Raw genomic sequence first — 21,428 nt, forward strand, 5'->3', positions numbered from 1 at the left:
CTAGGAGGCTTCTGTGCGTGGTTTGAATCACATCCAGGCTCAGTGTTGCCTGTGCCTCTGCCTAAGGGACGCGGATGTGGGGAGGGACGTGGGCGTGGGTGCAAGCGTGTCCCCCCAAGTGGCTGCCTCCCAGAAGCCATCCTCTATGAGAGAAAACCAGGGGGCGTGTCCCTCTGCAAGCCTCCAGGCCTCGTGGTCTCCAACGGCTGCACAGATGGGACTGCCATGAGGTCACAGGCTGAGGCCACACCCCTGGCCACCCAGAGGAGGAATGGTCATCCCAAGGTCTTCACCCATGGGCAAGGTGGGTCCCCAGGCAGAGGCCCATGTCTTGGGAGGTGACATGGCAGACAGCTCACGATTCTCCAAAACTCACTCCGGCTCTTCTTCCCACGGTGACAAAACAACCAAATTTTAGCTGGGCACATGGCTGTCCAGAACAAGGACTGTATTTCCCAACTCCCTTGCAGCTCGGTATGTGACTAATTCTGACCAGAGATGTAAAAAGAGAATGTCACGTTGTAGCTTCCAGAATCCTTCCTTAAACGACAGCTAGGGCTTACTCCCCTTTGCTTCCTTGTTCTTAGTTGTGCTGTCCCCATCCTAATGTCTAGATCTCGGATGCGAGGGCTGGAGGTTCAGCCTCCATCTGGGATCAGGAGGGCCACGCTAGGGAAGAATAGGCAGCCGGAAGAAGCTGGGGTCCCTGCCACCGCACACCAGTGCTGGATGGGGTTCCTCTGGGCTGTTGCCAGAGATGAAGTCCCATCTCATTTAAGCCACCATTATCTTGGGTCTCCGCTGTTGCCAACTGAGTGGGTGGGTTTGAGGCTGACAGATCCGAGGCAGAGCAATGACCCTGCTCCCCTCCAGGCTCTGATGTAGGTAAGGCTGAGCTGTGGGAACGTGGGACTGAGATGGCACAGACCAAAGGCCGTCCAGAGACTCAGACGGGCGAGGCCACGAGCTCCAGCAGCAGGCCTCACAGCCTCTCTGATGCGGAAGGGGAGGGAGAGGTTCTCCACGCAGATGCTCTGCAGGGAGACAGACGCCCACCTGAGTGTGGACGCTCGGTGCAAGTGCTCTGCCTGCTACCCTGGCCTCCCTATGAGCCATGGCCCCCTCCCCACCCCCACTGCAGAGCAAGGGGCCCTGGCCGTCTCCTCCCCTGCCCATCAACAAGGACCCAGGCAGCCCTGCAGCAGCCTCCCGCTCTGTTCCCTGCAGCCACTCAGGTTCTCTGAGAACAGGGAGAGCAGCCTTAGCATGAGGGATGGTGACAACTCCAGGAAGTCTTGCCAAGCCCCTTCTCCCAACACAAAAGCACTGTCACTTAGATTGCTATTATTATCTGAGGGAACTTCAAGGGTAATTATGGCCATTTACCATATGCCTAAAAAGGCTGCAGGCCTCCAGGAATAGCAGGGAGTGGGCCGGAGGAGGGCCCAGGATGCACCTCCCGGGAAGCCGTGCTGCCTCTGCAGAGGGCAGGGGGGGAACCCAGCAGGGACCCACCCAGCAGTGCTGGGGAATGGACAGCCCCCCCCTGGTGGGCAGCCCCGGGGTGGGCAGGCAAGGGCTCCAGGAAGTCCCAGGCTCCGACCGCCCTCCTGGAAGAATGCAAGCCCAGCCTCGGCACACACCATAAGGAAAATCCAGGGTGCAGCACTCACGCCCCACCCATCCAGCATTTCCTGCCAGCCTAGGACCAAGCGCCCAAGTGTGCTCTAGGCTTTGGCCAACAAGCTCTTGCTGGACCTCAAGGGGACTGGACTCTCTCCTGGATGACCCACACCTCTCCCTGGTGGGCAGCTCCTAAACTTTCTAATCCCCCAACTGAACTGGGACTTTCCCCTGCCCACTCATGCCCCCAGGAGAAGCCCAACTCCAGTGTCTGGCAAGCAGGCGACAGAGCTCCCCGCTGCCTGTCTCCTGGGCCTGCCTCTCCTCGTGCCATTCACACGCTGTCTCCTGTGCCTGCCGAGGTCCAGCCTCATCACCGGCTCGTGCTCCCTGACCACACTGTGCACGCTCACACCCCCAGCCCGGGCTTACCCTGAGCCCCGGCCCTGATTTTCGCTCCTGAAAACCTCAGACACTCTGAGACCCAATCCAGACGCTTGGGCCCTGCCGTCGTGGTAGGGTTGGCTTCAGCAGCTGCCGTTCCTGGGTGACCCAGTGGGCCAGGCACCGTGCTAAGTGCTCTACAGATGCCATCCCAATCATCCTGACAGCTGTGATGAACCAGTTATTCCTCACATCTTCCAGACCACCGGCAGAAGCGGAGCCCCTGACTTGTCCAAGACCACATGACTAGCACGTGCCCAGATCCACACCCAACCTCGGTCTGTCTCCCTCCGAAGCCTGTGCTTTTAAGCTCTGAAAAAGCCCCTCCCAGCACCTTCCCGAATCCCACCAGATGTGTCGCTCTTGTCCAGGACCTGAGATGTGGCTGCTGACCTACCTACCATCCTCCTCCGCCAGTTGGGCCTTCTCGTACTTTAATATAATCTCCTGTCCCCTCATAGTGTCCAACAAACACGCCTTCTGGAAAGAGGATGCTGTCCTTCCAGAACCAACATTTGGCCAAAACGTCACCCACAGAAGACTGAGGAGAAGACGGTCCGAGAAGGGGACGTTCAGCGAGAACGTCACTGCAGCTCTTTCTCCCCATTTGGACTCTGGACAGACCCAGGAAAGGAGCGCAGAGGGACGGGAGGTTGACGGCAGAGGCTGACCACGCCAGACCACGCAAGAAGGACGGCTGGCGTGCAGAGAAAGTCTGCCCACGTGGGGCCCCAGGACGACACCCGCATTCTCTACGCCCTGCTGGTGAGTGTCAGGCACCAAGGGAAAGAGGCCTGAAGACTCCTTTCAGGACAGCCGGGCCTGGTAGCCCGCTCTCCCGCAGGGCACTCCTCAGAGAGGACCAAGGGCTCACCAACGCTGGGGGACAAGGTCCTCAGCTGCACCCATGTCAGGTGCTTGCTAGATTCACGGCCCTCTGGCTGGGGGCAAGAAGTTGTGCTGAGGGAGTAGGAGCTGGGGAGCCTGAGCCAGAGAGACCTAGAGGGTTGCTGGCCTGGCCATCTGTACGTTGCGTGGTGTCAGCACATCTGTTAACTTCTCAGAGCCTCTGTGACTCATCTGCAAAATGGGAAAGATCATGGTGCTCATCTTTAAGAGCAATGAAATAGAGAGTATCGGGAGAAGGCCTCACCCAAAGCCAGGCACACAGTACATACTCAATAAATGCTGCTCTCATATTTCCACGATGGTCCCCTTGCAGAGGGGCTGCCTCTGTCCTTATAAGCCAAACTGGACCCACTGATCCCACCATCACAGGAGATGATGCCTGGGGCCAAGTCACCATCCAGGTCAGGGCTTAAGGCAGCCAGGTTAGGGCTTAAGGCAGCCAGGTTAGGGCACAGTCATGTCTATACGGCAGGGAGCAGGGGCTCCTGCCATGGGGCTGCCTCTCCTGGCCCTAGGATGAATCCTCATGCAGCCCCAGGGCCTAGGCAAAACACTTCTCCTGCAAACTGAACAAGAGCCCTCAGCAGGGAACACAGCAGGCAAAGAGAACTAGAAGGTTACTGCTAACATGAATCTTTCTAAAAAGTCCTTCTCACATAAACAAACACCTTGAAAAGGCAGCCCTGACTTCTCTGGAGCTGCCTGCTCCCGGGGTGGGGAGACGAGTCCCCAGGGACAGGAGCCTGCAGCTGGCAGGAGAAGCTCACAGCTAAGGGGGAGGCTCCCACCTGCGAGAACAGAGCATACCCCGCGAGGTCCAGCAGCCATGTCACATGTCTCCGTGTGTTTAAGGGCCCTTCATTTCTGTCTCCCTGGCCCGGTTGTGTAACTCCACTCGCCTGCCTGCCGCTGAGCCATCTACACACACTCTGCTCTCTGACCACTGTGTCATCGGGACACTTCATCACCACCCCACGGGCTCCACACAACCCTCAGAGCCACTCTCCCAAAGAGCACGCTGAGGTCACAGGAGGAGAATGAAAGGACCTCCCTGGGATGACTGCCCTCATGGGATTCAACTGCTTCCTGTCCCAAAGTACTTAACAAGTTGAGACCCCTCGGCCCCCGCTTCACACGATGGCCTGCCGTGGACGGCGAGCCACACCTGTCCATACCTTCCATGTAGGCCTCAATCTTCCGGATGAGCTCATAGGACTTGGAGCGGTCAAGCAGGGTCCTGATGGCAGGGAGGGGATCCAGGACAATGGTCTCAGGGTGGGCATCGATGTATTCCTGAAAGAAATGCACATGCATGGTTAGAGACCAGAGGCAGCGCTAAGCAAGACTTTCCCCTCAAGCCCTCCATGCCCCCAGCCCTCACTCGTCCCAACCCACCAGCCCTGATTTCAGGGTGGGGCGTCACATCACTTTGGAGGGGCCAATCAGTGCACCCCAGTCCTGGGGCTGCAGCCTCAGGAAAGGACACGTGACCTTGAGTTGGTCCTTGCAGGGTCCGGCTCGGGGCTCTTGCTGGGAATGCCGGGAGGAGCGAGCTCTCGGCCTTATGGAGGAGAAGAGAGCACAGAGGCCGGGTGCTATGAGCATTACCAGGGGGACTTCAAGGCCTGATGGAGGCAAGGCTCAGAGACAGAGCTGAGAACAGGAGAGCAATCAGGTTCCAGTCGGGTCGTTTGACCCCTGGATAAAGCCTCACCTGGAACCAGCTCTGCTGCACATGCCGATTATGCTGAGTGAGTGGCGGCCCAGCACCCTGCACTGGTAAGGACCCTGCGGCAGGGCCGGGGGAGACCAGACCGAGGCTGGGAGTCATCGAGTCTGTGGGAGGGCGTGGCACAGAGAAATGTGCCACAGGGCGGCCACCGGCCACCAACACTCAAGTATTTCACTTCCGTACCTACTAGTTTCATGGTAGGCACTAAGGAAATGCAAGAGAAACTGTGAGAAAAACCATAGTTTTTAAGAAATTTACAATATTTGTGGGGAAATAACCCTAATTTACATGGGAAAAAAGATACTTCATCTATAACAAAATTCAATAAAATATAGAACAAAATGTTTGTAGGAAAACAACAGAAAAGCCCCAGGGATCCTGGCACCACCACTTGTCATCCCCTTTGTGACAAGCTACCTGGGTAGGCCAGAGCAACTTGGGAAGACACAGTAAATAAGACCACCCCTCTGGCTCTAAAACTCTGGTCCTAAGGACAGAACTGTGGAACACTAGAGTGACCAGACAGGGCCTCCGGGGAAAGGCTGGGCTTGAGGAAGCCATTTCCCAGCCACGGTGGGTTGAACTGCAGCCCCCCCAACACACGCTCCAGTCCCAGCCCTCTGGTACCTGTGACTGTGGCCTTATTTGGAAAGAGGGTCTTTGTAGATGTAACCAAGTTAAAGTGAGGCCATGCAGGATATGCGCAGGCCCTAATCCACTGACTGGTTTTCTTATAAGAGGAGGGACATTTGGACCCAGACATGCAGGGACAAGGCCATGTGAAGACAGGCACTGAGCGATGCCTCTACAAGCCAGGGAATGCCACAGATTGCCCCCACCCACCAGAGGCCAGGAGGGGCATCAAACAGATCCCCCTCTGGAGCCTGCAGAAGGACCCACCCTACTGACACCCTAATTTAGCAGTGTTGGCCTCCCAAACTGGGAGAGCGCCAGTTTCTGTTGTGTTGAGCCACCAAGTTGTGGTACTTGGTTACAACAGCCCTAGGGGACCGATACACCAGCCAAAGTCACCCACTGCCCCCCACCCCGTCCACGGCAGCAGTCTGTGAGGGAGCAAAGGCCGGGGGAGAAACACCCACGAGGCTTCTTTTCTAGTAAACCTTATCAACAAAAAGAACGATCCATTTGGAATTAGTTTTTTACAGTGAACTTATTTTGGTTCCTAGTAATCACTGTTAAGAGCTCTCAACACAAAACCTAGAAATTCACATCCACTTTTAGGCTAAAATCTTTCTCTCTTTGTATTTCACACCGGTGTACCTGGCTATTGGCTCTTTTTCATCTTTTTCTCTTAATGTTTAAAAAATCCCTCCATCCCTAAGTGGTGGCCAGTGTACCAACGGAGGTGGCCTCACATTCTCCCCTCCTGGGACTCGCACGAGCCCTACCTGCTCCCGCATCGCCGCAGTGCCTCTCTCTGCACACGTGTGCTGCGGGCCTACGCGCAAGAGAAGCTGCCTCCACGGCTCCCTCCTCCGCTGCAGAGACACGACTGGCGGCGCATGGACTTGACCCCCGACCAGCTGCCTGTGCAGTCCATGGCTGCTACCCGCTCGGAGTGTGGGGACCAGCCCAGAGCTTTCCTTTATCCAGAGCTGCCGTCGGGCCACGCGGTCCTACCAGTTCTCCACTCGGCCAATCTCAGCCTCACCCTCACAGGAGCCTGCACTTGAGCCCCGGCCTCTCGTCCGGGGGCTCCCCCTGGGCAGCTATCTTTCTTGGCACCATTCCTTTATCAGAGTTTGTTCTCCTGAACCTGGTCTGTGCTTCCACAAGAGCATGTCGTGCATGAGACCCTCCCCACACGAATGTATGGGATCATGTTAATATCACAGTGCTAAAAGGTCATCCGCTCAAGCTGCCCATCTTTGGCAGTGCTCAGGGTACCGTGCGGGGTGCAGCAGACATGCATGTGCTTCACTGCACCAGGTCTACATGTGACCCTGCCAGCCAATTCAAGCCCGAGTCAGGAACTGAAGGTGCTCAGCTGTTCTCACTCCCCTCCCCCAACACTAGGGAGTAGCCCGGTCACCGGAGGGCTATGCGACAAGGAGCCAAGAAACCCAGGCACCCAGAGTTATAGATTCTTGCTGTCACCTGCAGGCAAGCCACTGGGCTGTCTCAGTCTTCTCACCTGTGACATGAGCAGTTACTGCAGGTGACCTTTAAGGTCCTTGCAAAGATGGCTTCACGTTCTGTGGGTCTAAATTGACTGAGAAAATCAAGGAGCGGTGTTTGTAAAGGCAGACAGACTTCAAGGCTGCAGAGGGGAGCTTCTCTAGAACGGGAGGGACAGCTGCTTGCTAGAGGCATGGTAGGAACAGCAGGGCCACACACACTCCCCGCCTTCCTTCGAAGAGGAGGCCGTACTGGAGACACTCGCTGGGACTGATGGCCCACCTCTCCCCAGCAACCGAGGCCATTCACAACACGGACATGCTCCCTCCTCCCCACCAACACCCCCAGTCCCCCCAGAAGGGCATCGGCTCAGCTGCTGAGTAACACGAAGCTGATTCTGGTTCCACGTTTGTGTGTTAGGCAGTGACCTTTGCAGACTGAACTCAGAGTCATTTACATGTGAGTTTAAGCCAAACTTACGAAGGAAAGAGGCTGCATGAAACCAAAGGGGAAAATATCTGAAAAGCAAGCACCGAAAGCTTTTGAACTGGGATGAAAGCATCAGTTATTGTTCCCGGACACGATCCCTTCTGGGATGGAGACAGAGAGGGCAAAGCGTTTTTCCAATCACCATGTTATCCACAAGTGTTTCCTTCCAAGCTTTGCAGCTTATCTACTATATCGAAAGCCTCATGCATTTTTCAAAAGTCTCTCAGAATCACCAAACAAACTGCTGGAAGGGTGCGCACCCTGTACCATGTTATCAGCACTCAGAAGAAGAAAGGCCCAAACCATCTCCATGGCGAATGGTAAACACTCGTTCCCTTGGGGGCCTGCCTGCCCCAGCACACCTGGAGAGGGACCCTGGGAGTCAGTAAGGGCAGCCTGGCTTTAAGCAGGAACTGACAGCCCCGGGCCAGGAGGGCCAGTGGGAGGGCTGCAAAACACCCGCGGGGGAGCCCAGCCAGGTGCCACCCAGAGCACAAGTGCTCCCAGGCTTTTTTCAGATGTCCCAAGCCCACGGTATGATGCCCACAGGGGCACTCGGCCCTCTGCTGGGCTGGCACTGAGAACCTGAGCTGAATGAGGACAAGACGAACATCAGAGATACGATTTCCTGTGCGGTCCTGCAGGGGGGAAGTGAGTGGGGAGTGAGGCACAGGGATTCTCCTATCTAAGAGAAAATGCCACCAAAAGCCCCGGGTTCAAATCCTGCTTCTGCCATTTACTCTTGTCTGGAAACAAGAAGCTGGAGTTAATGCTCTGAGCTCCTCCTTTATTCGAAATGGATATTGTACACAGCAGGATGGCCTTCCTGCTACTCAGGCTGCTCTCCAGTGTGCTTAGGGGAGGGGAGTGAGGACAGCCGTGTGCCTTCAGTTCATGACTCTGTGGATGGGAAAGGAGGGTGTAGAGACAAAAACGAAAAGGATTCTCATTATTCTACAACACTTGGACTCTTCCGGGCAAACCTGAGCCAAGACCCCTAGGCTCACCTGGCCCTGCCCGTCCAGCAGAGCGAGGGGCAGCGGGCTGTTCTGGCCTGTGCCCATGCTCCTGCTGGCACCTGGGGCAGGACACGATCCCCCACCCCACGGCAGCCCAGGGTCCAGGCTGTGACCCTCCACAGATTCATTTTTAGTGATGCACGTTACAACTATTTACAGATTAAGTATGATGGCTGGGATTTGCTTCAAAACAATTTGGTGCAGGGGGTAGGGGGAAAAGTAGGTGAGGCAGACATGAAATGAGCGGCCACGAGTTGCTGAAGCTGGGAGATGCTGCCCGGGAGTGCATGACAGCATTCTCCCTTCTCAAATATTTTTAACTTTTCCATAATACAAAATGTGAGAAAATTGGGGGGGAGGGAACCAGGTCTTCCCCTTCTTCTACCCTGTATCCCCATCTGTGCCAGAAATGGATTTAAAACATCAATATTACCTTTCAAGAAGGAATAAGAGGCAGGTACAAAGATGGGAAACATGATGAGAGATTATAGAAAAGATGACAAATAAAAATAATCATAATCAGTAATCATTTAAAAATGGCCGCTTGCCTGGGACTCACTATACGCACACTGCTGGATAAAAGGGTTTCCAATAACTTTTAATATAAAAATCTTATTGGGTAGGAGCTCAAACTATAAAACTCTTACAAGACAACATTGGCATAAATCTTCATGACCCTGCATTAAACAATGGTTTCCTAGATGTGCTACTAAAAGCACAAGCTAGAAAAGAAAAAAACCAGATAAACCGGACATGATCCGAATTAGAGTCTCTGAGTCCCAGGCCAGCTTGCAGGCTGCAGCTCTGGAGCAAGGGTCCGTGCGAGGCCGCCTGGCAGAGGCGCCAGGGTGCTGACCGACCTCTGCGCTGGGACGTGCACAACCGGAGCGCGGGCAGGCCTCGCGGCACCCTCACGTGTGTGTGGCTCTTCCAATGGTACCGCGAGCTTGGCAAGGCTTCTCCTTGTTTTTCTCAGGACCCTGAGAGTTTTGGTCAGAGACAAGGTCCGGGCTCAGCTCTGCTCACTCTAACAGCTTGTTCCCTCTGACTGGGCAAGCTCCTCGCCACCCACAGGCAGGACCCAGGGGCGGAAACTCTGCCCACTGGGCTGTGTGAGCCTGAGAGCCCGGCGGGCACAGTGTACCCTCCACGGCAGGGCTGGGAGGTTCCGGCTCAATGGACACCTGGGAGATCTCTCCTCTGGGGGTTGGGGAAGCTGGCACTGGGGAAAGGGGCCCACACAGCGCGCTGGAAGCCCCTTCTCCTTGCTGGGCCTTGGCTCCCTTCTCCAACAAGAAGGCCACGAAGAGGCTGCATGCTCAGGAGCCAGAGGCCACTAGACCCGGCTGAAATTCTGCCCTCTGCACTGCAAGTCTGGGCCTCATCTGTAAATGAAGTTTATGATAGTCCCACCTCACAGGATGTTCCCAAAAACAACTTCATTGAGATATAATTCACATACCATGCAATTTACTCAAAGTTTACAACCCAAGGGTTTTTAGTACATTGACAGAGTTGTGTGACAATCAGCACAATCACCTGGAAAGGAAACCCCACACCCTTCCACTGTCGGCCCCATCTTCCCCTTCCTCCAAGCCCCTGCAAGCCACGAATCTACCCCTTGTCTCGATCGATCTGCCTATTCTGGACATTTCATACAAATGGAATCGTATAATAGGTGGTCTTTGTAACTGGCTTCTTTCACTTCCGCAATGCTTTTGAGATTCAGCTACATTACGGCACGTATCAGCGCTTCATTCCTCTTTAAGACTAAGTGACATTTCGTGGTGCAGATACACCACATTTTGTTTCATCACTTCATCACTTGACGGACATCTGGTTTGTTTCCACTTTTTAGCTATTACAAATGATGCTGCTATGAACACGTGTGTGTAAGTTTTCGTGTGGACATATGTTCTCATTTCTCTTGGGTACATACCTAGAGATGAGAATAGCAAAGACCACAAAACGTAGCTCCTCAGACATGAATGTTTTAAATAAAAATCATAATAATCCACCACAGCATACAAATATAGCACTTTTTCTGGTTTTCAATGGGGGCAGTCACACAAAATATTGCATTTGACTTTCAGAGCAACGCTGTGGTCTACAGAACGAATGCCTCTCTTTTTATGCCTATTTTAAAAAAAAAGAAACGAAGTCTCTGAGAGGCACAGTGATGCGCTCCAGGTCAAACACAGCCAGGTGGGGCTTTGCCAGGATTCAGAGCCAGCCATACGGTGTCGCCGTGCCTGGGGCCTCTGCAGTGTTATCTTGCCACCTACCGAAACACAGGTTAGGTGACTGAAGTGCTTTTAATCCCCAAGAAGACTAAGGACCACTTGGAATCTAAGTGCTGGAGAACTTCGTCCACAGCTTAGCCAGGCAGGTCTGGGACATCAGACCGAGGACCAAAGCCTGGGGCCAGCAGCAGGAGGGAGCACAGAGGACCGGAGCTCCCGGACCTCCCTTGGCGCCAGCGGATGGGCCCCTACACGGAGGCCTCTGGGCCGCCTGCTACTGGAAAGGCAGATTCTGGGCAGTCGCAGCACAGCAGCCATCTGTGAGTGACTCTGACACAGCTCCGAGGTGACAGCGAGCCTGGCCAGCCGCGCTCAGGGAGCTCCTACTCTCCAAGGAAGGAGGGTCAGGGAGCAGTGTGGCTCACGCAAGGATGGAGCCACGTGCAGGGCTGGGAAGGCAAGTCAGGTGCCAGGCCCTCTGCCAGCTGCACTACGTGTTAACATGAAGACGCAGAGAAGCACAGGTGGGAGGTATGAGAGAGCAGCGGGGCAGGGGGGAGCAGGCTGGAGAAAGCCTACTCCTGGTCTGATAACTAGCCTCCTTCCTTCCTTCCTCCCAGAAGCCAGTGTCCCTGTCTCCTGCCCTGGGGAAGAGGTGTCACGTGGAAGGCCAGGAGCTCTGCACCAGGGTGGGGAGGGCAGCTCACAGCCCAAGGCAGAGGAAACGGTTTCCTCCCACCCGTCTGTTTGACTGATCCTTGCTGCACATGGCACTGGCGTCTAGGCCGTGAGGACATCATTTCTGAACCCATTTATGTTTCAGACTTTAAGGTGACCCCATGATCCCCTTGTTCCTGGTGCTGGTGTCCTTGTAGGACACCTTCCCCTCGAGTGAGGGTGGGACCCGTGACATGCTTCCAGCCAAGACACATGTTGTATACGACTCCACATTCCGCTCCCCCTGTTGCTGGCTTCGAAGACACAAGCACCACAAAGTAAGTGGCCTTGTTGGAGATGCGCAATGGTCAGGAACTGCGGGCAGCCCCTGGACGCTGAGAGCAGCCCTGAGAGAGAATCTGAGAGTCTCCATCCAGCAACTACGAGGAAATGGATCCTGTGACCACCCGAGCAAAGCACGTCTTCCCTCGGTTGAGCCTCTGCTGAGACCACGGCCGTGGCCAAGCCCTGGACTGCAGCATGGTGTGACCTGGAAGGACTGCAGCGTGGTGTGACCTGGAAGGTCAGCTGGCCTATGCTGAGTATTGGACCTACAGAAACCGTGAGATGATAAACGTGTGCCATTCTCGGCTACCACATTTGTGGTAATTTGTTACGCAGCAAAGGAGACCAATACAGTCTCTGACTGCTGTTTCCCTGTACAGGCCACGTGCAGAAGGCAGGAAACGCAGCAGTGTTGACAGGTGTTGTTACCAGCGGTGCTGCTAAGTCACGACAGTAAGAAAAAGAACGGAGAGGAAAGCAGCCCTGGAATGCAGCAGGAGCTGGGGGTGGCTCTGGGGCACGGCTCGACTGCCGATCCTGCGCTGGGGACGTGGCGTCCTCAGCTTGTGGGAATCCGTCAGGCTGTTCATCTGCAAACACATCCAGCTCTCTATGTGCACATTTTATTAATACTTCAATTAAGGGGAAGAAAAAGAATAAAAGCACTGGCCTCAACACCACGGCCCTGCCCTGCGGCGCAGGCCTGCCTTGGGTTTGCCCCTTAGGGACTCCAGCCCCTCACCCTAAACCCCATGGGATTCCAGAATCCTGGTCATCACTGGGCTCCAGAAGCAGACACACATCCGCTCTCAAGAGGAGCCTGGCAGGCCACACCCAGGAGGACCCTCCAGGCTGAGTTCTAGGACCCACTGAGTCAGGGCTTGAGTGCTCAGTGGACACTCGGCCACCAAACGAACACCAGGGAAGGTGGCCCTGGTGGGAGAACTGAAATTGCTTCCTTATTGCTGTTGAAATTACTCGCAGGGCTTTTACGGGGCAGGAAGTAACCTTGAGCACACTCAGCACAATCTCACTGTCTGGATGCCCCTGAGAGCGTGGCCCGGCCCGGCCCGGCCCACCCAGTCCGGCTGATGGCCACGGAGGCTGGCCTTCCAGCCAGCTCTTCCCCACCCAGCGCTGGGTGAAGTCCAGCACCTCTTGTTCCTTGGCACCCTGCCAGGGGTTCTGCCGAGAGTCCAGGATAAGTTATTATATGTTCACCACACAGAGGTCATGGTCCCATACACTATGCAGGAACAGACATGGTTCCCCCTGACAGCCACCCTGTGAAGTAGGTGCTGTTGTCAGCCCCAGCTGACAGTCAAAGAAACTGGGCTCAGAGCACCTCAGTGTTTGGCCAGGGCTCTTCCAGTGAAGCTGTGGCCACGATGGGGTCTGAACCCCGGCCCTCTGGCTCCAGAGCCCTCCCAACCCGGGGTCTTCTCTGGCTCCCTGTTCTCCCAAAGGCCCCCGAGGGGCCACCTACAGCCAGACCAGAGTCTCTGCATCTGTTCCCAGCCTTGGAGCAAGACAAATGAACACAAATAGAAGAGAGACACCTCTTAGAAGAATAAATATTAAATAGACACGACTGGAAGCCACAGTCCCCTGTAGCCTGTGTGAGGAGGACCCCTGTGGCGCGGAGGGAAGAGCACGTGCAGGTCCCTCAGCAGCTTCAGGGCTGGCGTGGTGCTGGCACACAGGAGGACCACATGAGGACTGCAGCAGGCCCCGCAGAGGGAGGACTAAGGGACTACAACAGTGTCAAGGGCAGCCGCACCTTCAAAGGCACAGGATGGCTCTGTAGAGGGCATAACCCGTCCCTGTGAAGTCGGGTGCACGTGCGGGTGAGGAGGTGAGCCGTGTGGAGCAGTGCTTTCTGGGGAGGACAACTAATGAGCCCTCTCGGCAAACCACCGATGCGGTGACTTCAACCACTCTCGATGAACTTGGCAATAACCAAGGCCAGGGTGAAACATCCCCCAGGCAAAGCCTTCCCGGCACCTCCCAGAACATCTGCCTTTTGGTTACAGCTCACAGAAAACCACACACCACAGACAGCCCTGGGAAATACGCACTAGGCCGGGTGCCCTGGTGCAGCAGGTCTGGCACACGGCTGGAGCTGGAGATTCCTGCAGGTAAGCCTTGGAAGTGGCTGGAGGTGGGCCCTCCAGAGCCAAGAGGAGTTTGGGGCAGGACTGCCAAGCCTAGCCACGCAGGGTGCCGTTCACCAGGTCTACCACTGAGCTGTGCAGTGTGCAACCTGCGTGACAGTCCCTGACTGGTCAGCCAAGGGTTGTGCCTTCCGATCCCCAGCAGACCACCTTTCAGCCTGGCCGCACCTGGCCCCTCTCAATTCCAACACATGGACCCTGAGGCGCTGTGCAACTGAGACAAAGGCAGAGTCAGGAAGCTTGAGCTGAAGTCCTGGAACTGCCATTAACTTTGTGTGTGTTTCTGAAGGTCACTTAAGTCATCTGTATCTGGGTTTTCCTACCTGTAAAACGAGAACGTCAGGAAAACTCATTTATAACGTCCTTTCTGACTCTTAAGTTGTAGATCCCTTGATTCTGCGATGTGAAGAACAAACCAAAAACCGGTTCAAGCCCCTGAACTGAGGTAGATGCCACCGCACGCCCAGGAGCCAGGGCCTGCTGCCCTTGGGGCACACGCAGCACGGCGACCACACGGGTCCCAGTCACCTGAGGCCAGCGAGACACGTGCCCCCAGGTGAGGGGAGGGCCAGCAGGGCGGGCGCACACAGTCAGCAGCTGTGCATCTGTGACAGGCGCCGGACGCTGGCCCGGCCCACGCAACCCGCGGCTGCGGTTCCCCGGGTCTGCTTCTCCCAGACTCGGTCCTGGTCTGTCAGGGGCATTTCCTCACTTCCTACTCCTTTCCTGAGTCTTCTAAAATGACTCCTTGGGGGAGAGCTGAGCTCCCCCATCGGCAGACACTTTGTTTTTAACCAAACCTTGTTTGTATTCTGGAGAGATTTCTCGTGTCTGAACACTCAGACTGAGGCCTCTCGGAGAGGACGAGAGCAGAAAGGGTGACAGTCCCTGAGAAGAGAGAGAGACAGAGACAGAGAGAGTATGTGTGTGTGGGGGGGACAGAGGGGGGGGTTGCCAATCATTCAGCTCCAGAGCAGCCACGTCCTGCCCATCCTCACGGGGTCTCCTAAGCAGCAGACGGGGAGCTCAGTGGAGGTGACAGGGCAGGGGCTGTTGACATGGGAGGGTGCACATGAGTAGGGGGTTCTTGAGGCTACTGGCCTGAACCATCAAGGGTGCACGCGTGGGCCAGGAGGAGAAAGGGAACCCAAGCAGCGGGGACAGCAAAACCGAAGGCCTGGGGTGAGGGAGCCCAGCGCACTCGAGGGCCTCCCAGGCGCTTGGCAAGACTGGGGCAGACGCAGGTCTCAAGGGGAAAGGTTACCTTAAGGCAGAGGGCAGGAGAGACAGCTGGACACAGACCAGCTGAGGAGTTTGGACTTGGTCCTAAAGCAACAGGGTCCTGAGCTAGGGAGTGACGGGGACAGCTGTGAGTTACAGAGGGAATGGTCCAGCAGTCTGCAAGGCCTCGGATCGAGCTTGGAACAGAGGAGGCCTTGGCAGTGTGTCAGACGCGGCGCTGGCCTTAGGGGGATGTGTGCTGGACTTCCCTGCTCAGGACAGATTGACGGACGGCCTTGACCTTTTGCATAATATCGTCTCTGTGATTTGGCAGAGCTGGCAGAAAGAAAATTACAATGCAATCTGCCCTTAGGCCTGTTTGCTCCTCGAATCCGTTACTTAAACCCACAAGCTGAGGCTGGAGTGGTCAGACCCTCACAGCACAGGGAGTGTGGCAGAGAGAGGCGGAGCACGGGCATATGGCACAGACAGGGTCAGGGTCCAGGCAAGCTGAGCAAGGCTGGCAAGACACCACCCTGCCAGGGCTTTGCGTGTCCAGTGGCAGAACCAACAGACGAGGGGACTGCTAGGATCCTGGCACCCTCCAACGCTCTGTGACTCCAGGCCAAAACAAACTGATTAGAGACGCCTCGCCTCCTAAGAAGTGGAGCAAAGCGGAGCAGCACTTGGTCGGTGGGAGTGTAACTGGTACAGCTCCTACAGACAGAAATCTAGCAACGGCCAAAACTAAGAAGTGCAAACTCAGCACTGCTACTCCTAGGCATTTATCCTGCAGAATTCGTCATACGTGTACACAAAGACATATGTACCAGGGTATTCACTGCAGCGCGTTTCTAAAACATGATCAGAAATCTCCTAAACGTACGTCATGGAGAACTAGCTAAGTAAAGGATGGTAAGGCCGTTTAACGTGCAGCCGTCAGAAAGAATGAGGCAGCTTGCAAAGACAGATACGAACTTGCTTCCAAGACACAGCCTACAGAGCAAAGGTCAGCGTGGCGAAGGAAGGCCGTCTGCGTTCAGTTGCACAGGACCCCCCCCCCCCCCGCCCCGAAAAGGCTCAAAGCCCTGGAACCAGTGGCTGCCCCTCAAGAGGGGACGCGGCTGGCTGGGCAGGAGGGACGCTCTGTTCACAGATCTGCTCCACACGCCTCCTAGTACAGGCAGGACTGCTGAGAGCTGGGCAGAGGAGCCGCAGGGAAAGCCACACCCATGGAATCCACCAGACTCACAGTCCACGGGCTGCCTGGGAAACTCCTCGTCCCAAGCGGGACAGGCGTTGGCAGAATGCTGGAGCACTCGGGATGCACAGACGAAGCCGCCTTGGAGCAGAACACCCCCAGCAACCCCCTCTCCCTGGTGGTGAACAGATGTCAGAGTGAATACCCAGGCCCCAGCCTCCAGGATGAGCTGCACGTGACCCCCACCACCAGCAGACAGAGGGAAGCCCACTCCAGATGAGGGGGAAGGAGCTAAAAGGGGCCGTGGGGGGGGGGGGGTCCCTGCATGTGTAATACACACAGGCCCCAGTGCATCTCCTGTGGCCTGCAGGTCACAGGCACCCCCATCCCAACGGTGACACCACCCACGATGGTCCACGTGGGTCATCCTCCCGGGCAAACTGAGGCATCACGGGGTCATGCACCTTATCCAGCAGTGAGCAGTGTGAGCCATGATGGGGAGAAAGTGTGAGCTCTCTGGGGGAAAAACTCTGTTGTTCAGAAGCCAGTCACTCACACCAAAATTTAACCCCACATGCTCCCGAGGACAGGGCCAGCAGGAACTGCACACCATCACTGGGAGTCCAGGACTGTTATTTGGAGAGAGCAGACTCCCCCTCTTGCCCAGGGCTCCCACTGAAAATAAAATCTCCTTTCTGTTCCCAGATTTCAGCACCAAACTCATAAGTTTTCTCCCTCTTCTGTCAGTGGGAGACAGGCAAGGTGCACGACCAGGGCTATTCACCTGATGAGTGTCACACGCCCTCAGTCACAGGACCATGGCACTAGTCACCTGGTGACCAGGGAGAGACCCCACAGGATGTAGGGACGGGCTGGGATGTCTACCCTGATCACAGACTCGGGGCAGGAGGGGGTCTCAGTGGTCATCTGGTTGGCGTCACAGCTAACAGCTGAGCAGAGTAAGGACAAGAAAGGGGCTGCCCACTTCAAGGTCCCACTGAGTGCGGCTCCAACCACCTCAGCCGCAGCCCCTTGCTCCTTCAGCATCCGCTCAGGTGAGTTTGCGGAGCTGCCCTCCCCTGTACACAACGCCTGGGCAGCTTCCCTGGGTCAGAGGCCACAGATGACACGTCTGCCAGGGCTGGCCCCACCCATCCCACCCCGACCCACAGCCACCAGCCCAAGTCTGACTTTCAGGGTCCTCCTGGCAGCCCACGGGCCCCCTGCCTTCTCCACCCGATGCACTGGTGGGTTTGCAAGCATAACTCACAGCATATGGCCTGCAAACTGGTGTCTGCAGGGACAGACGTGTCATCAGAATCAGGGCAGAGTTTGCTGTGGTGCAGCCGACCTCTGGGACAACCAGGGGTCACTCAGGTCAGAGGACCCTGGGGTCCTTGCCGCTGCACTCCGCCACCCCAGCCTGGGGACACTGTCCCGGCCACTGCACTCTGGCTGCACCTGGCTATGGCAGGTCCTCAGGCCTCCGTGCCCTGTCCTGCCTAAGGATCCAGGGAGACACTGCCCCCTCACACTTTGGCCCCTCACCTGCTCCCCAGTCTCCCCTCTTGCCTAGGGTGGGCTCTGTCCTGCCCTTTAGGCCTCAGCTCAGTGTCAACTCCTCAGCGGATCAGCAACAAGAACCTCCGCTGTTGTCACAGGACTTGCTGTGTTTCTTCCTAATACTCCCCATAACTGCAGCCCTGTTATCTTTTCCTCCATGTACTTACTGTGTCTTGTGTGCAGGATCCTTACTCCTGCACACGCATGCTCACAGGTGGGACTGCACCCACCTGGCCTGTCTTATTCTATGTGCAATGACTTTTATGATTCCTGGCACACAGTAAGTGCTCAATTAAGACTTCCTGAGTGAGTGAATGCAACAGCTATTGATGAATGATCCCACAGATCAATGGAGAGAGAAGCAGATACGGATCGGAGCGGGGGCTGGCTGCCAGGGGTGCGGGCTGCCTGAGGCAGGGGGCGTGGAGCCCACCTGCCCGGACCTGCAGGGCAGGGCTCAGAGAACGTCCTCGTGCCTCACTCTGTCCATCCCCAGGGTGCTGAGGCCAGCAGAGCCTTGGTGTGTGGCTTACCTGGCCAGCTGTACTCTTGGCTGGCGAGGTGGCAATGTGATTTATTACATGATGTCAAAGGAGACCACAGGGGGCTTTATCACGGGCATGAAGCCACACGGGAACAAGTCCGGAAGCCATGCACCACCACAAACCAGGAGGAAAATAGAAAACAGGAAGTCCTTTCTGTTCCTGGTTGGCAGGAAGGCTGCACGCCTGCCTGGGCCCAGGCTTCCGTTCCACGCGGGAATGCCACTGCAGCCACCCAACTGCGCTAGACGGCACCACCCACCCCGAAGCAGAAAGAGCAATTCCCAGCAACCGCCCACCTGGTCTGGCCTCGGGAGCACAGCAGGCAGACTGTGCAGCTGTCTCCACCACGGGAGGGGTGGCCTCGTGACCCAGGGCAGCTGACCTCACAGCCACCCCAGGATAGGGTCTGCTCCTCTGGGACCAAGGCCACCAGAGGCACCCAGCTCTGTCTCGCTTGGCGTCTGCCAGCCAATGGCTTCGTCATCACAGGCAGCAGCTGTGTGAGAGGCAACCCAGACCGCGACCTCTTCCTTCGGTGACCCTGAGTCATGGATCTCACACCACCCTGGGGGCCACCAGCTGCTGGCCAAAGCCCCTCCAGGGAATATTTGGAAAGACTGTGGGCTATGTGGGTCCACAGTGTCCTCACCTGAAAAATGGTGAAGTGATTCCATTATCCCAGGGGCTGAGATACAGACCAAAGAGATAAGGGATGAGAAAGGCCCCAGGCGGAGTAGGCAGAAGGTGGCCCCTCCCCTGGCTCCATGGTGACAACAGGAACCCTTCACTGGGACCCACAGTTCTTACTCTGACCCCGCCAGCCAGAAGGCCCACATGCAAAACTGCAAGAAACTCCCCTAGATTTTACGGTGCTATTTAACTTCTGGAAGGTTAGCTGTTATCTTCCTGATCGGACTGGAAGGCCTAGGACAAAAGCTCTGGCTCCTCTACTCCCTCCGTCTGCACAGCACACAGTGGGGACCCCCGTGCTAGTGCTCCGTAACATCTGAGGCTGACAGGGTGTGATTCGGGGCAGCTGTGAAATCAGGCAAGTGAGCTGCGGCCTTGGAGGTGACTCTGCCCCTGGAGTGGGACGCGGCAGGTTCCCTGTGTGGCAGGCAGGGCGGCAGAGGCCCCGTGGGTCAGCTGGCGAGGCGGAGGGCTGGGGACGATACCCACGTCCCTCTGACCCCTGTCTGGCCCTGTCTTTAGGCTAAAGTAAGTGCACATTTCCGCTGCTTTATCACAGAATGCACCTCCCACCTGGGGACACCTCCGTAATCACTGCCTCCTTGACCCCAACTACCACGAGGGAGAACTCGCAAGTTGGCTGCGGCCCCAGATCAAGCTGACAGAGTAGGACTGTCGTCACTATGGTAACAACACTGACGTGAGGGGCTCTGGAGAGGCATGCGCTGAGTGCCAGGCATGTGCCCAGTGGTTTGCACGCGTGTTACACCCAGGTGCTAACAGTAAGAGGGGCCGACACTTACCCCCACACACAAGCGGCACTCCCTCCGCACCAGGCACTACTCTAAGGACACTGGGCATAGTAATTAGTTTAATGCTTGTGGCAACCCTAAGGGGCATTTTAACTTTTTTTTTTTTTAAAGAAAAGGGAACTACGCAGTATTCGGCTCCCGTGCCTATAGGGTGATCCCCCTTCTCCAACACCCTGCAGTCAGTCATGGCCACGAGGCGCAGCCAGTAAGATGTAAGAGTCCGTGTCACATGGGGCAGACACTGAGAGCCAGCACGGGCCTCGCCCCCTTCTTGTCCCTCTGCCACGACAGCCTGTCAAGGGATGCTCTGTCACCCTGGGTCCCAGATACACAGCAAAGTGGTACCAACCCTCCAAGGCCATGTGGCAATGCCAGAGACACAAGTGGCACTGGGTGACAGGAGCTGTTTGTCACTGCAGCGAACCTGGCCCAGTAAACTAGCAGAGTGGGCCTCGAACATCACCCCTTTCCTGCCTGTTCCCAGCCCTGCAGGCTTCCTGCCCCTGGCGAGGGGGTGGGAGGGGTGTGGGTGGCACTGCTGAGGGCTGGCTAAACACTTTCCTCCAGGTACACGCTGGTAAAGGACCAGTGTGGCCAAGCGTGCGTTCTCTCCCTGCGTCCTCTGGGGGAGCAAGAGCTCCCTTTCTAGATCCATCTTATGTAACTTAACACTGAGAAGGATCCAAGCAGTGAGTGGGGCTTTGTCCAGCGTGGGTTGGACAAGGCTCAAGCTGCTCAGCGGCCAGCCAGTGGAGGAGGGGACGCTCAGGACTACAGGGCACCTGGGGCTGAGCACGGGGATATCACTGAACTTCCAAGTCGTAACCTCCCTCATCATTTTGGAAGCACAGGCTGTGATGACTAAAGGGTGTCCTCCTACCCTGCTCAGAGTTCATCTTGCATTGGCAAGTCCCTTCTAAGCAGGGCCTTGCTCTTGCCAATTAAATCTGATCTTAACACCCCCGTCCATCCCCACCCCCCACGCTTCCTGCAGGATAAAGTCCAAGCTCCACAGCCTGGCATGCACAAGTCCTGGCCCTCTGGCCCCGCCCCCCTGCTGACACCTGCAGACATCGCCCATCTGCCTCATGAACCCACCTGTCCCCCTCCCTCCCTGTGCCCAGCTGCCCAGCAGAGCCACGTCTTCCCTCCACTGGCCCACTGGAGCACCCCATGCAAGGCTCGCCCAGCACAAGGCCAGCACCCTGCATGTGCTTCCGCCTAACACACACTTAGGCACGTTTCCGATGTACCAGGCAATGTGGGCAGCAATGGGACCCCAGCTGCTGGAAGCAGACGCAATCCCTGCCCCAGTGAAGGGACAGACAAATGGCATGAAGGAAAAGCACAAAGCTAGGAGGGCCTAGGATAAGAGATCAGATAATCAGGGAAGACATTCCTCAGGGAAGGGGCACTGAGTTGAAGGAACAACTTGTGCAAAGGCACTGGGGTGGACATGAATCAGAGCCCGAGCAGCTGCTGTGGGGAGTGGCAGGGGGCGCATGGCAGGGAAGGGGCAGGTGGGGCACAAGGAGGCTGGGCAGGGGCAGCCGCCAGATCACTGGGGCCCCATGGGCCATGTTAGCAACCTAAGTCTTCAGTGTCACTACAATGAAAAATTG

The 21,428-nt window shown here is 56.3% G+C and overlaps 1 protein-coding gene across 2 annotated transcripts in view; it reads right to left on the bottom strand.

Moving 5' to 3' along the window:
* ITPK1 (inositol-tetrakisphosphate 1-kinase) overlaps nucleotides 1–21,428 on the bottom strand; it is a 160,200-nt gene that overhangs the window by 41,454 nt on the left and 97,318 nt on the right. For both annotated transcript variants that reach the window (XM_069465245.1, XM_069465244.1), the window contains exon 4: nucleotides 4,152–4,269. In XM_069465245.1, coding sequence (XP_069321346.1) covers nucleotides 4,152–4,269 — 118 coding nt within the window. The remainder of the gene's footprint in view (nucleotides 1–4,151; nucleotides 4,270–21,428) is intronic.

Source organism: Eulemur rufifrons, chromosome 2, assembly GCF_041146395.1.
Source record: "Eulemur rufifrons isolate Redbay chromosome 2, OSU_ERuf_1, whole genome shotgun sequence".
In the NCBI taxonomy this organism is placed as follows: Eukaryota; Metazoa; Chordata; class Mammalia; order Primates; family Lemuridae; genus Eulemur; species Eulemur rufifrons.